We start from the raw sequence: 12,954 nt of genomic DNA, 5'->3' as shown, positions 1-12,954 counted from the left end.
TACACCCAAGATACAATAGCAGTATAGCAGCCAGATATATATTGCACAGTTATTAACACAACAGGGGGTGTTATAGTCAGTGATGTTATATGTGAGGGGTCTACCTGGGGCCATGATGGTTATAGAGTCTGACCGCTACAGGAAGGAAGGACCTGTGGTATCTCTCCGTGAGATAGCGTGGGTGCAGCAGCCTGTCGCTGAAGGAGCTGCACAGTGCGGACAGGGTGTCCTGGAGGGGGTGGGACACATTGTACAGCAGGGAGGACAGCTTGGCTGCCATTCTCCTGTCTCCCACCACCTCCACAGTGTCCAGAGGACTCCCCAGGACAGAGCTGGCCTTCCTTATCAGTCTGTTCAGTCTCTTCCTGTCAGCAGCCGAGATGCTGTTGCCCCAGCAGACCACACCATAGAATATGGCTGATGCCACCACAGAGTGTTGGCGCCAGGGACGGACTGGGGCTAAAAAAAAGGCCCTGGACTTTTTCAACAATTTAGGCCCACAGCCCATACGCGATTTTGTGTTTAACTAACCACTTGCCAGCATTTCAAGATACTATACCAAAAGCCTTATAGACTGAAGATGTTCACAGATAAAAACATAACACAATCAATGATAATTTCTGAGGTATTTATTTATAACAAAACATCAATAAAACCACAATAAAGCAAAAGTATTTCAGAACACTCACAAAGAAGGTAGCCCTAACCTATATTAACTTGAACTTGGAGGATAGAAACTTTATTTATAGGTTGCTAATGAAAATGTTGTCAGTACTGTGGCAGTAAAAGCTTACTCAACAGGGCACTGGTCTCTGCAACTCTATCTATAATGAGCTCACTGCCCAATGACATTACGATGTCCTTCTCTATGGCCATAAGCATAAATGCTTCGAGATGTTCCTGGGAATTAGTGCTCCTCAACCTACTCTTTATATATTTGAGGACAGAGAAACTTCTCTCACAGGCTACTTGGGTCACAGGAAGAGTGAGGAGAAATTTGTAGCCTAGGCCAAGGATGTGATAGGCATCTGTTAACAGGTTGTACCTTGTCAGAATCTGGTAACAACATGCTGGGCAGTTTTTACAAGCTTTCAGGTGCTCAGTTTAAGTTCCTCCTCTTCCTCTTTTGTGTCTTTGTTCTCTTCTGTGTCTTCTTCCACCACTGTCCAAACTTTGTATTCATCCAATACAGACTGTTTCAGACGTGGCCATTGTGCTGCCAAACACTTAAGCTCACTTTGCAAATTAGCAGCAGTCGCATTGCTGTCAAACTTGAGTAAGCATTTGATCAACCCTTGAAAAGCAGTATCAGGCAGACCTGAAACTTGGGTAAAGTTTCTTGGGTCAAAGAGAGCCATGTCTGCATAGAGGGAACCATGGGATAGAAAATGCCTTTGGAGGCTCCCTATAACTGTGTCCATCACCTGGTTATGGACCTCTGCTTCATAGGCACTGTTAACATTTCCAAAGCTCTCATCCCTTGCCATTTCACCATCCATCATCTTTGTTCTCCTCATCCTTTTCTCTGGAAGAGCTTCTTCCACTTCCCTATCACATTCCTCCTCAGACAATTTTGTATTTGCCCACTGAACAAAGACATCAGCAGCTTTCTTCACTGACTCAAAAATCGTGTGACATGTTCTTGAGGGCATTTTCAGTGGTCAGAACCATTCGGTGAGCAGTCAAGATGTCTAAACCATGCGTCTGCAAGTATTTAGAGAGTGGTGTTGTGATTTCAAAGATCCTGAGGAAAAGCTGAGCAGTCAGAACAAACCTCAAACCTCATTAAACCCTCCAAATACCCTTTTGCTTTGACACGCGCTGATGTCTTCAGGTTAAACTGGCCTTCAATATTTTTCAGTGCCCTGATGACATCAGTGTAGACACACTGGCCTGGCTTCCCAAAGGACCCACAAATCTTCCTCAAGGCAACATCCTTGGCCCACCACTTTGTTTCTCCAATCATGGAAAGATGCTTATGTCGACTGTCTTGACTTCCCTGCTCCCACACATTCATCCTCTGGTATGACTCACAAAAGAAGACAGCTATATCGCTCATTAGTGACCACAAGGATCCACTGGCAATAGCCACTTCAGTTGTGTCAGCCAGAACCAGGTTTAACACATGTGCATAACACCAGACATGCATTTGGTTTGGCGCTTTCGAGGACAACAGAGCGGAAAAACCTTTGTATTGGCCTTGCATATTGGATGCACCATCAGTGGCATTAATGATGCAGTTGCTGATCTCCAATTCACATTTCTCAAGGACATCTGCAAGGACCGTGACAAAGTATTGGCCAGTTGATGCTTCACACTTCACCGCTGCAATAAGCCTTTCCTGAACTGTGTCTTTGACATACCTTAAGACTACAGAGCACTGGTCTTGGGATATAATGACTTGGGTTGTGTTGATCTGCACTGAAAACATCTGAGCCTCTCTAACCTCTTTTGCAATGGTTGCAACCAATGGTTGTACAAGTTTCTGCAATGTAGAGATGACTTTATTCATAGTGGTTTTGGACAAAAATGTCACAAGAGAGCCTCGACCCTGATCTCCTGTTTGATGCACCTTCTTACTTTTTCCTCAATGCACTCAGTGAGATGTTCCTTCAGACATACATCCTATTTCCCAAGAAGAATTACAAGCTCCAAAAAGTTCCCATGGTCAATACTCAGGTCATCCAATGTGTGAGCTGCTTCAGATTGTGTCCCTCTATAGCTAAGTCCTCTCTTACCAATGACTTTAACTATTTCAACAACTCGTTCCAACACTTGATGTTCCTTATTTGGTCTCTGTGGGACACTATTTGGGGACCATGTAGCAGACTGGCTATATCAGCTTTTGATGCATGTAAGAAATATGCTTCAGCACACACCCTATGCATGGCCCCCCTTTCATGCTCCTCTACTCTTTGATTGACATGCTTCCAGTCCTGCATTCCACGTATGAAGGGATTTGTTTCATATGGCTTGGAAAATGCCAAACACAATGTACAATATAACGTGTGACTCTCCTCACAGTATGGGAGCCATTTGCGATTTGTGCCATCTTTACAAATGAACACTCTCTGCAGAGACAGATTTTTGGGCTTTTGCTGGGGGTGATAAGCAAAAAATTGTTCCAGTTCCAATTGTTTTGACATTTTGATGCGCACGCCTCCAATGATTTGGCCTTCTTCTCCTTCGCCTTCTCCCAGCCACTTTTCTCTTTACGCTTCCTACCTGACATTTTCTTTAGGCTTATACCTCTTCTTTCTGTGTTTTTTTGTTTTGTTTTGTTTCAAGTTTGGTACCTTTCCCCACGTAATCGGCCGGCAATATCGTATTGGTGCCCTCTATTGTTTTGACTTAATATCGCTAATCTTTTTATTTTCTTTTTCTGATGAGCCATAGGCCACATAAAGGGACGGCTGTTCTGGACTTTGACAGAACGTCCTACTGGTCAGTCCGCCTCTGGTTGTCGCCGTCTGAAATCCACTACCAGCTCCTTGGTCTTCCCTGCGTTGAGCTGGAGGTGGTTCCTCTGGCATCAGAGGATGAAGTCCTCCCCTATCATCCTCGTTGGAGATAAGCCGATGATGGCGGAATCGTCAGAGAACTTCAGCAGGTGACAGGTCGGCGTGTAGAGGGTGAAACGGTGCCAGCATTGTCCCCTGGGGGGCCCCGTACTGCAGATGATGGCGTCCGATTGACACTCCCTGGTCCTCACGTACTGTGGACGGTTGGTGAGGTAGTCCAGGATCCAGGAGGTGAGGTGATGATTCAACCCTGAGAGCTGCAGCTTGTTTCCCAGGAGCAGGAGCTGGATGGTGTTGAAGGCACTGGAGAAATCTAAGAACATGATCCTCACAGTTCCCCCAGCCTTTTCCAGGTGGGAGAGGGACCTCAGCAGCAGGTAGATAACAGCGTCATCCACCCCGATTTTTAGGCCTCTCCAGACTCCGCTTACGTTCCTCTCCTGTAGTCGTTTTTCCCCTCTCTGATCTTCCACCTCAGTTCCCTTTGTACTACCTTCAGCTCCTCTCTGTTGCCTGATTGAAAGGCCCTCTTTTTGTCCTTCAGGAGAGCCTTTATCTCTGGGGTAATCCAGGGTTTGTTGTTTGGCAAACACCATACAGTCCTGGTGGGTACGACGTTTACCTCACAGAAGTTGATACAGTCCATTATGCAGTCAGTCAGGCTGTTGATGTCCTCCCCGTGAGAGTCAGTGAACACATCCCACGTAGTATTGTCGAAACAGTCTTTAGGGTGCTCTTCAGATGCCTCAGACCACTTCTTCCTGCTGCGTGTGGGCACCGGCTGAGGAGGTGGACCAGGTTGTAGTCAGATCTGCCCAGGGGAGGAAGGGGTGATGAGCTGTACGCCTCCTTGGATTTGGCGTACAGTAAGTCCAGTCTTTTATTGTCTCTGGTGGTGCAGGTGACATATTGTTTGAATGTGGGCAGAGTTTTTGAGAGAAAGGCATAATTGTCCCCAGAGATCAGGATGAGGGCAGTTGGGTGCTGTGTTTGTGCATTAGTGTCCAGGGTTAGCTCCGTTAGCCACGTCTCTTTAAACACCATGATGTTGCTCTCCCGATATTTGCTCTGATGCCGGGGTCAACGCCGCTAGCTCGTCCATCTTGTTAGGGAGAGATCTTAAGTTCCCCATGATGATGGAAGGAAAGACAGGTCTGTAAAGTCTCCTCCTTGCTCGCAGCTTTACCCCGGCACGGCGTCCCCGTCTCTTTCTTCTCAGCTCGCGGGGAATCACAGGTCTATCGCCGGTTAGCATAGCCATGCTACGGGAGGCTAACAGCTGTTCACGAGTATAAACAATTGGATGTTCACTGCACAATGAAACCCTGGACACTGTAGTGAACAGAAAAAGTAGCCAAAGCAGCGCAAAAATGATGAACTTGGCATCCATAGTGCAACTGTATGTTGACAAATGAGCTATATACAATAAATAAAAACAAAAGAGAGAAAAAAAGTACGTTAAATAAAGTAAATATAAGGAAATTACTCAGTGTGAGTAGGAGCTGCTGTAACAGGCTGCCATTCCGTGGGGCGCCGAATCAATCTGTTTTGTTCAATTGCAAGGAATTTAGGGATTTCCTCATCAACAGTCCATAATATCATCAAAAGATTCAAAGAAAATGAATAAATCTCTGCACATAAGCGGCAAGGCCGAAAACGTTGTTGAAAGGAAGGTGATCACACTGTCCCAGCTTTATTGGAACGTGTTGCAGACATCAAATTGAAAATGAGTCAATATTTTCAAAATAACAAAGTTTATCAGTTTGAAGATTACATATCTTGTCTTTGTAGTGTATTCGATTGAATATAGGTCGAAAAGAATTTGCAAATCATTGTATTCTGTTTTTATTGAGGTTTTACACAGCGACCCAACTTCATCTGAATTGCTGTTAGTATATTAAAACACATTTTTTGGCGCATAGTGGTAATAGCATAGCCATACATTATTAGCATCTTCTTATTACCCGCCGCCTTGCGAATAGTTCTTTCTCTGGAAAAAGGCAACCTTATTTTCAGTGTGAGGATGAGATTATTACCCATAGATTTCAGAAGAGGGCTACAGGTCTGCTTGTAAAACTAAAGTTGCATATACACCTGTGCCCATGTCCTGATCACTTAGAAAGTTTGCCTTAACATATGAAAGAGTAAGTACAACATGCTTTATTTAATTTAAACTGAAAAGAAACAAACAGACAGACAGACAGATAGATAGACAGACAGACAGACACTGACTTGACTTCGTCGACTGGTTGGCCCGTAAACAGACCCGACCATCGAGCCCAGTTCTTCCTCAGGTCTTTTTGCGTCTTTCTCTGTGAACCATGGTGAAACATCAGCACATACATCAGGTGTTCATCCTAATATGAGATAGACATTTTTGTCTCAGTAAAAATAACTAAGATGTTGCTTTGCTACATCACCCTTTTCCTGAGTGATATATGGAGTAACCATGTGACCACGTTAAGTGACATGTTGGTGTTTGTTAAACTCTTTAAAGGTGCCATAGAATGGAAAACTGTATTTACCTTGGCATAGTTCAATAAGGTTTGCTCCTTCACGTGCGAATCATGAATATGCATATCACAGCGGTAAAACGGGCGAATTACAACAATCCCTGTGTGTGACGTAACACAAGGTAGTCCAGCCCCAACATTTGCATACACCAGCTGCTGGAAACACTAACACTAACACTAACACTTACAACTCCGTAACGTTGCTCTCCAATTTCCGACCAACTGGCTGTTCTTTAAATTCATCGGTTTCCTCCTCCAATAAAGTCTCAAACATGTAAGGTTGGATGCCAATAGCCTCCATGGTTCATCTCTCACTGTTTTGGGAACTTCACTTACTTCTGTGGGCTCTAAAGCAGTGGGTTGCTCCTTGTAAACCAGCCAATCAGAGCAGAGCTTGTCATCACTATTTAAATGAGCCCCCAAATAAGGCAATTCAGCTTGTTTCGTTCTAGGACCAAATGATAGGGTTATAAATGGGCCTGTAAAAAATTGTTTTTCTTAAATACCAGATAGATGCATTCTATGGCACCTTTAAGAAACACCAACAAACCTCAGCTATGGATTTTCTCTTCATAGTTTTATATTATGTTCAACTAGAGAGCATCAGGTCATTGAGCCTTTTACATGGTAATCATCACAGACCCAAACAGAAGCTGCTGAATGCTCCTTTAGTTACTCTGAGTAAAAAAGGTGGTGTTAGTCCAGACATACTCAAACTGTTGCTATCAGCTAAAATAAATCAGATGAAATGTTGATCCTTTCTTTACAATCTTTGTTGTTATCCACCTTTGTTGTTATCCACCACTGTCTGCTTCAGTGAAGCATCTCACTGGGTGAATCTGAAAAATTATTTTGGGGCACGTGTAACTGACCAATTACAACTTTCTTCTGTCATAAATATGATTTATTTTTTGCTTCCGGGAAACATCTGCTCACTACCTCTCAGGAAACACATTCTGCCAGTAAGACCTTCTTATAATATCAAATATTTATTCATTTTTTCAATCAGAACATTTAATATCTGGATTCATGGGGAAACAAGTTTATATATAGATATAGTTATATATGTTATGATATCGTTTTTCTATATATACTGAGCATGTTTGGCACATGTTCAGGTGGTAGTTAAGTGTGCAGTGTGCAGATGTGTCTTTCCAGTCAATATAACCATTAGATGGTACCAGCAGGTGATCAATCTTGAAGGACTAAAAACATGATTATGCAATTTTCCCAGAAAAATAATAAGATTGAAAGATCACTTACTTCATGGAGGCAGAACATGGTTTCAAACACACCCTTCTTCATCAGTTCCTCCAGGTTTTCTGATCAATAACCATATCAAAACGGGACAAATCAGCATCAGTGATCTCAAAATATCAAAACATCGTCAATAATGAACTTGCATAGATGCCTGTGAATAGTCAGAATAGAGCTACAAGTGATAGTATAGAGTTCTTTGAAATGAATCACACCCACCTCCTGTATTGATGAAGGTCTGATGAAGGATGAAATGGACAATTCGAATTCTGGAGGAATAATAAATGTTGCAGTAAGAGAAAAAACCCCAAGCAGGATCAGAATGAGCAGGTTTATACAGCATGAATAATGTCGACTGCAAAGGTGTTCGTATGCACCACCCACAGACCCCCCTGGCTCCCACACATTACACCACTTCTTGACATAATACATTTGGGTTGACTCCAAATTTCCCAGCTCTTACAGGAGCCCAGATATTGTGCATGAGTCACCAGGGCTTTGAAAGTAAAGATTCTGAGTACATGTATTGCATATGAACACTTTCATTCACACAGACAGTGAGGTGACTGGTGATGGATCTTCATCAGTTGTCTGTGAGAGCAGCAGGTGGAGCTCCCACACAGTCTGAGCACGCATGGGCTTCAAAAATTCAAATATGTTTGCCACAACAACCACTAGAGCTTATGAATAACTTTGCAACAACTCATGAAATTAAAGGAACAGTTTGACAATTTGTGAAATCAGCTAGTCTGACTGAAGGTAAGATTATGACACCACTTTGCACAGTAAATAAGAAACTCACGCCAGCAGGCAGTTAGTTAGCATCAAGTCCGGAAGCTTGGGAAACATCTGTATCCAAAATGCTTTGAATAAAACCTCACTGATAATCAAGTTGTATTTGGCTTGTTGCATTATTGCATGGTAAGCTACACAGAGCAGTACTATTTATTTAAACAAGGACATCTGTCGGAACAGTGATCATATCAAATATATATGTACATGTGTATATTACCTGGTAGCCTGGGTGACAGAGCCCCTTACGTCTCCACACCAGTTGCAGGAGTCAGAGACTTTGAGCAGGTACTTGTAGTTTTTGAACATCTCATTGGGAGCACGGATGCCAAAAAAAACTTTGTCTTCATGATCAATCCTCTAAACACACAAAAACACACATAATAAAGGACACTCTGTCTGCTTTGATTCATACAATCCTTGTGTGTGAGTGTATGCAAGTCGCTCGGGGCAAAAGCCTCAGATAATGATATGTAATGTGTAACGGAGGCAGACTCACTTTAACTGTGATGTTTTTCTCTTCCAGCTTCTGGATGAAGCCTCTCTGTCTCTGAGCCTTCTGGTCCGTGTCATCCTCCACCCTAGGGGCCACCAGTACATAGTCATATATCCTCTGGGTGGGCTGTTCAAAAACACAACATATTTTAAAATATTGTTAAGCAGCTCAGAATAAGTATGAGACTCAGTTTTGTCCAGCTTAAAGAAAGAGAAAAATAAAACCAATGATGGTACTGTGCTCGTTACATCGTTACACACCACTCAGCAGTTTCATTCAGCTCAAGATTTTCGGGCGTTGGTAAGCCTTTTTTTTTATAATGTCCATTTTTTCACTGAATGGTCGTCTTGAAAAGAGCACTAACAGCAATTCCGCAACAACATCATCTTCACCTGTTGCCATTTCGACGTAACATAAAAATTACGTAAACTCACTACGTGAATTGCTATGTAGCTAGATCCTCTGTCTCGAGCCAGTGAACTAACGGATCTTCAAGAATACCTTGGAACCGTGGGAAAATCTGAAAAAATACGCCCATTGGCTACAAATCAATATTTGATTGGTTGATCAAATTGTCAATCCAAACGTACGCTCTCATTCGTTTAAGGGCCACGGCATTCTATCAAGGAAATACAATACACTGGTTGAAGGATATTCTTCCCAGAGACCCAGAGAAATATCTGATTGGTTGCACAAAACCACCCAAATGCATGGACCAAGTAAGACAAACAAATCAATGTAACACTGTAATATTACAGATCAACAACACAGATACGATTCTCATTTATTCAGTTTATTTACATTTTAAAAAGATATAGTTTAATAATTAATAAGATGTTCCAGGGTATTCTCTGAATACCTTGAAGGCCCTGATGGTCTCTGCATGCTTAATTGATTAGTCAAGTCTGATTGGTCCATTTGGTCATTCTATGGGCTGCATAGCATTCTCGGTGCAGCGGACTGTTCCTAGTGACGCTGTAGTTGCTGAAATTTGGTAAATGTAACGTTTCATAAAAATAAACTAATGTTAACATTTGAAGATATTATGATATCTTTATCTTTACTGAGGGGGCTTGAAGGCATCAAAATGTAACGCAAAATAACTTCCAGCAGTGTTAGCTGGTATCAGCTAAAAGTGAACATTAACCAAGTCTCCTCTAGCCATAAATAGTCCTAATGGGATTCAACAAAATCGCTGCTAAATTGTGGCGTTTGAACAAAACATGCCACAGCTACTTACTACTCACGTTTAGTGTGCACATCTACGCAGCAGTAACACAGCACTAAGAGGGGGGGGGGGGGGGGTGGGTGAACGCCTGTAGTTGTTGATCTGTCTCGGTATCTTCCAGACAGAACAGAGTCATATGTAGAGAAATGCTGTTAGACTTTCTGAGAGTAGTGACAGTTGTTTTCACTTTGTGAACGTGTCGCTGCCCACACTCCTGGACAGCTGTAATTCTCCTCAAAGAAGCCCATTAGGACATCACAGCCTCTGTATTCCTTCAGACTGTTAATATTAATCCTGAAAATTCCCAGTCAGACCAGTGCAGACAGTCCCGGGACCCTCCAAAAGCTGCATTTTTCCGTGTTTCCACTGAATCAGCTCTCGCTCTCTGTCCCCAAAATAGGCTTAACTCAGGCAACTATTGGCCCTGCAGACTCCTGATATGAATGATGAATAACTAATATGATATACATGTACCAGGATAAGGTTCCAGGAGTTTTATATAATGTGTGATAGAAAGTATTGTTTCATGTCTGTTGTTCATTCGATAGACTGGCTGAAACACGGCCAGCTTCAGATTGTTTCGCCTGGTTAGGTATGGCTGTCAGTGCAGGTCTATGTTTCAGATTTGGGGTCTGTCAGGTTTTACTCAACACAGAAAAAGTCACACCTTGATACAACAGAGATATAAAGACAGGTGCCCGGTTGTAATGCATGATGACGGAAGGGCCTTTAGGATAACACTTTCTGTTTGCCTGACAGCACCACACGCAGGTTTATCTGTCCATGCCGGGTCAAAGAATCCTTTCATACGAGCAGATATATTCTCTCTTTGCATGTTACTGATGACGCTGATCTTGTTAATGTAGGAAAAGTTCAGACGAGAGAGACCTGAATACTTACCAATGAGGGAACTAAAGGCTCAGTGCTGTAGCCGTCCCTCTGTCTGTCCAACAGCTCGAAGCTTTCCTGACACACACACACACACACACACACACACACACACACACACACACACACACACACACACACACACACACACACACACACACACACACACACAATTCATTATATTTGAAGCACACTGCTCTGGTGTGACCAGTGAGCTTATAATGGCTAACTGTAGGTTGCATTGCTCCATAACACACATTACCGACTACTCTTTCTAACTTTATGACTCCTCTCCACTTGTGCTTTTGCTCAATTAGGTAAGACTGTGAGCCCTGGATCTCACAATTAAGAATGTTATTCTATATTCTCTTCTATAGACACTTTTTTTACACTAACATATGACTGGTCACAACCATCTTTCAGAAGAAATACTAGTGAGTTTGACTTTTCAAGAAACTTTCTAAACATACAAATCTCTACAAAGATCTGGGAAAGTAGTTATGAGCCTGCGCCTGAGATGTATACATATATATAAACAGTTTATATATAATATAACGAGGTGCACACTGGGTATTTGCATATTTTCACTTACTGTCAATACGATTAAGGAGTGAAATAAATCTTTAATTGAACATTTTATCAGTTTAACTGTAAAATCTTAAATAATCTTTTGGGTTGGTCACAGGGTTTGTGGGGATTCATTTGAAACAGTTTCAATTTGAATATTGATATACACAGCTGTCCTCCTCTAAAGCAGCTGCAGGTCCATACCTGCCCAACATGCTCAGCTATTCTCACACACACAGAACAGAAACTGCAGGAACCTTCAGGGTGTGACGTCACCTGCTCCCGCTGATAAACAGGTTTCAGATCTGACCCACTGCGCGCGCACGCACACACAATTGCTCGTTTCTGAGTATTCCCTGGTTTAGTTTCTGTTTTCAGTCGGAGTAAAGTGGATGAAAGGAGAATGGATCAGCAGACAGGAGATTCAGGTGTGAAGCAGAGAGGATGATCTGATGCTCACAACAACAGAAGCTTTCTCTGTTTGCATGTCATGTACTTCCCCAAAAAAAGTTATTACAAGAGAGGCCACTTAGTTTGACAACGTTTGGTGTTTTTATGGACAAACCGGGTTAATTCAACAAGAAGATGTAATATGTTTTCTTGTTATTTTAACAAGATTTCTGGTTGAAAATAAACAGAAGTTCCAGGGTGATAGTGATTCAAATATTCTACAGTGTTCCTCTTTGTAATTCTTAAACCGGTATGACTCGTCTGTGCTTCTCTGTTGGACAGAGGATGACATCCACGTCCTTTTAATCAGAACGTTTTGAATGATAGTCCCTTTCGATGCCAGACAGTGAAACGCAGTGGTCAGTAGTAACTGTGTAACTGCAACGTCCCAATAAAGTATAAGCAGCAGTTTCCCGGGTCAGGGCTTACCTCCGCCGTCTTGAAGAACATGTTGTATCCCGGAGTTGAAAAGCATTTATTCTCCCTCACATCTTCCCCATCCCGCAGCGCGTCGGAAACATCCACTCACTGCTGAACTTTAACACGGAGCTCTGACTCCCTGTTGTCGCTTCACTTCCGCATGTCCACACGTAACGGCTGTTTGTGAGCGCGCACACAGGTAAAGGTGAGCCGAGTCGCTGACGTCACATTTGTCGACGACGAGTCCATTATAATGTCGCGTTCAATGTCCCACGGCAAAAATAGTAAGCATGGCCATTTTGGTTGTAAAATACACAGGTAATACATACACTAAACGTGCACAGAGATGAAAAAGGTACTCCGATATTTTAAGTAAAAGTATAAGTACCAGAGAGTAGAAAAACTCTGCTACAACTAAAATCACCAAAGTATAAGCATCAAATATACCAAAAGTACCAACAATAACTCAATATAAAGGTGGGAGGGACTGGTCTAAGGGGTTTTCTGTTTTTGTCTTAACATGTCATTTTGCATTTTTTATTTGTGTACTTATTGATTATTATTATTATAATATTATTATTATTATTATTATTGTTATTATTACTGTTATGGTCTTTTTACGTAACTATCATTTATTTTTTGTCTTTCACAGCACCTGCATTTATACTGTATTTTCTCCTGTTATTGTGTAAAAAAACCCAATAAATGAAGTGATCGAAGAAAAAAAAAGGTAGGCTACTCAATCTGCAGATTGGCTCATGTTTTGATTATAATCATTGATGCATTACAGTGTTATCAAAGTTTGGTGAAGGTGGAAAGTAA

At 42.1% G+C, this 12,954-nt stretch overlaps 1 protein-coding gene across 4 annotated transcripts in view; it reads right to left on the bottom strand.

The window, feature by feature from the left end:
* LOC134862970 (anoctamin-9-like) overlaps window positions 1-12,303 on the bottom strand; it is a 32,235-nt gene extending 19,932 nt beyond the window's left edge. Inside the window, exons 1-7 of one of the 4 annotated variants that reach the window (XM_063881144.1) lie at window positions 12,142-12,303; window positions 10,708-10,773; window positions 8,583-8,705; window positions 8,304-8,443; window positions 7,511-7,560; window positions 7,298-7,356; window positions 5,754-5,878 (exon numbers count right to left, since the gene is read on the bottom strand). In XM_063881144.1, the coding sequence (XP_063737214.1) occupies window positions 5,754-5,878; window positions 7,298-7,356; window positions 7,511-7,560; window positions 8,304-8,443; window positions 8,583-8,705; window positions 10,708-10,773; window positions 12,142-12,162 (584 nt within the window). In that variant the 5' untranslated portion in view covers window positions 12,163-12,303. The remainder of the gene's footprint in view (window positions 1-5,753; window positions 5,879-7,297; window positions 7,357-7,510; window positions 7,561-8,303; window positions 8,444-8,582; window positions 8,706-10,707; window positions 10,774-12,141) is intronic. The other 3 variants (XM_063881145.1, XM_063881147.1, XM_063881146.1) reach the window with 3 other exon arrangements.
* Window positions 12,304-12,954: the final 651 nt, after the last annotated feature.

This window comes from Eleginops maclovinus, chromosome 4 (assembly GCF_036324505.1).
Source record: "Eleginops maclovinus isolate JMC-PN-2008 ecotype Puerto Natales chromosome 4, JC_Emac_rtc_rv5, whole genome shotgun sequence".
NCBI lineage: Eukaryota > Metazoa > Chordata > Actinopteri > Perciformes > Eleginopidae > Eleginops > Eleginops maclovinus.
The sequence above is the reverse complement of the archived record's forward strand: the minus strand, read 5'-3'. Positions and strand labels throughout refer to the sequence as shown.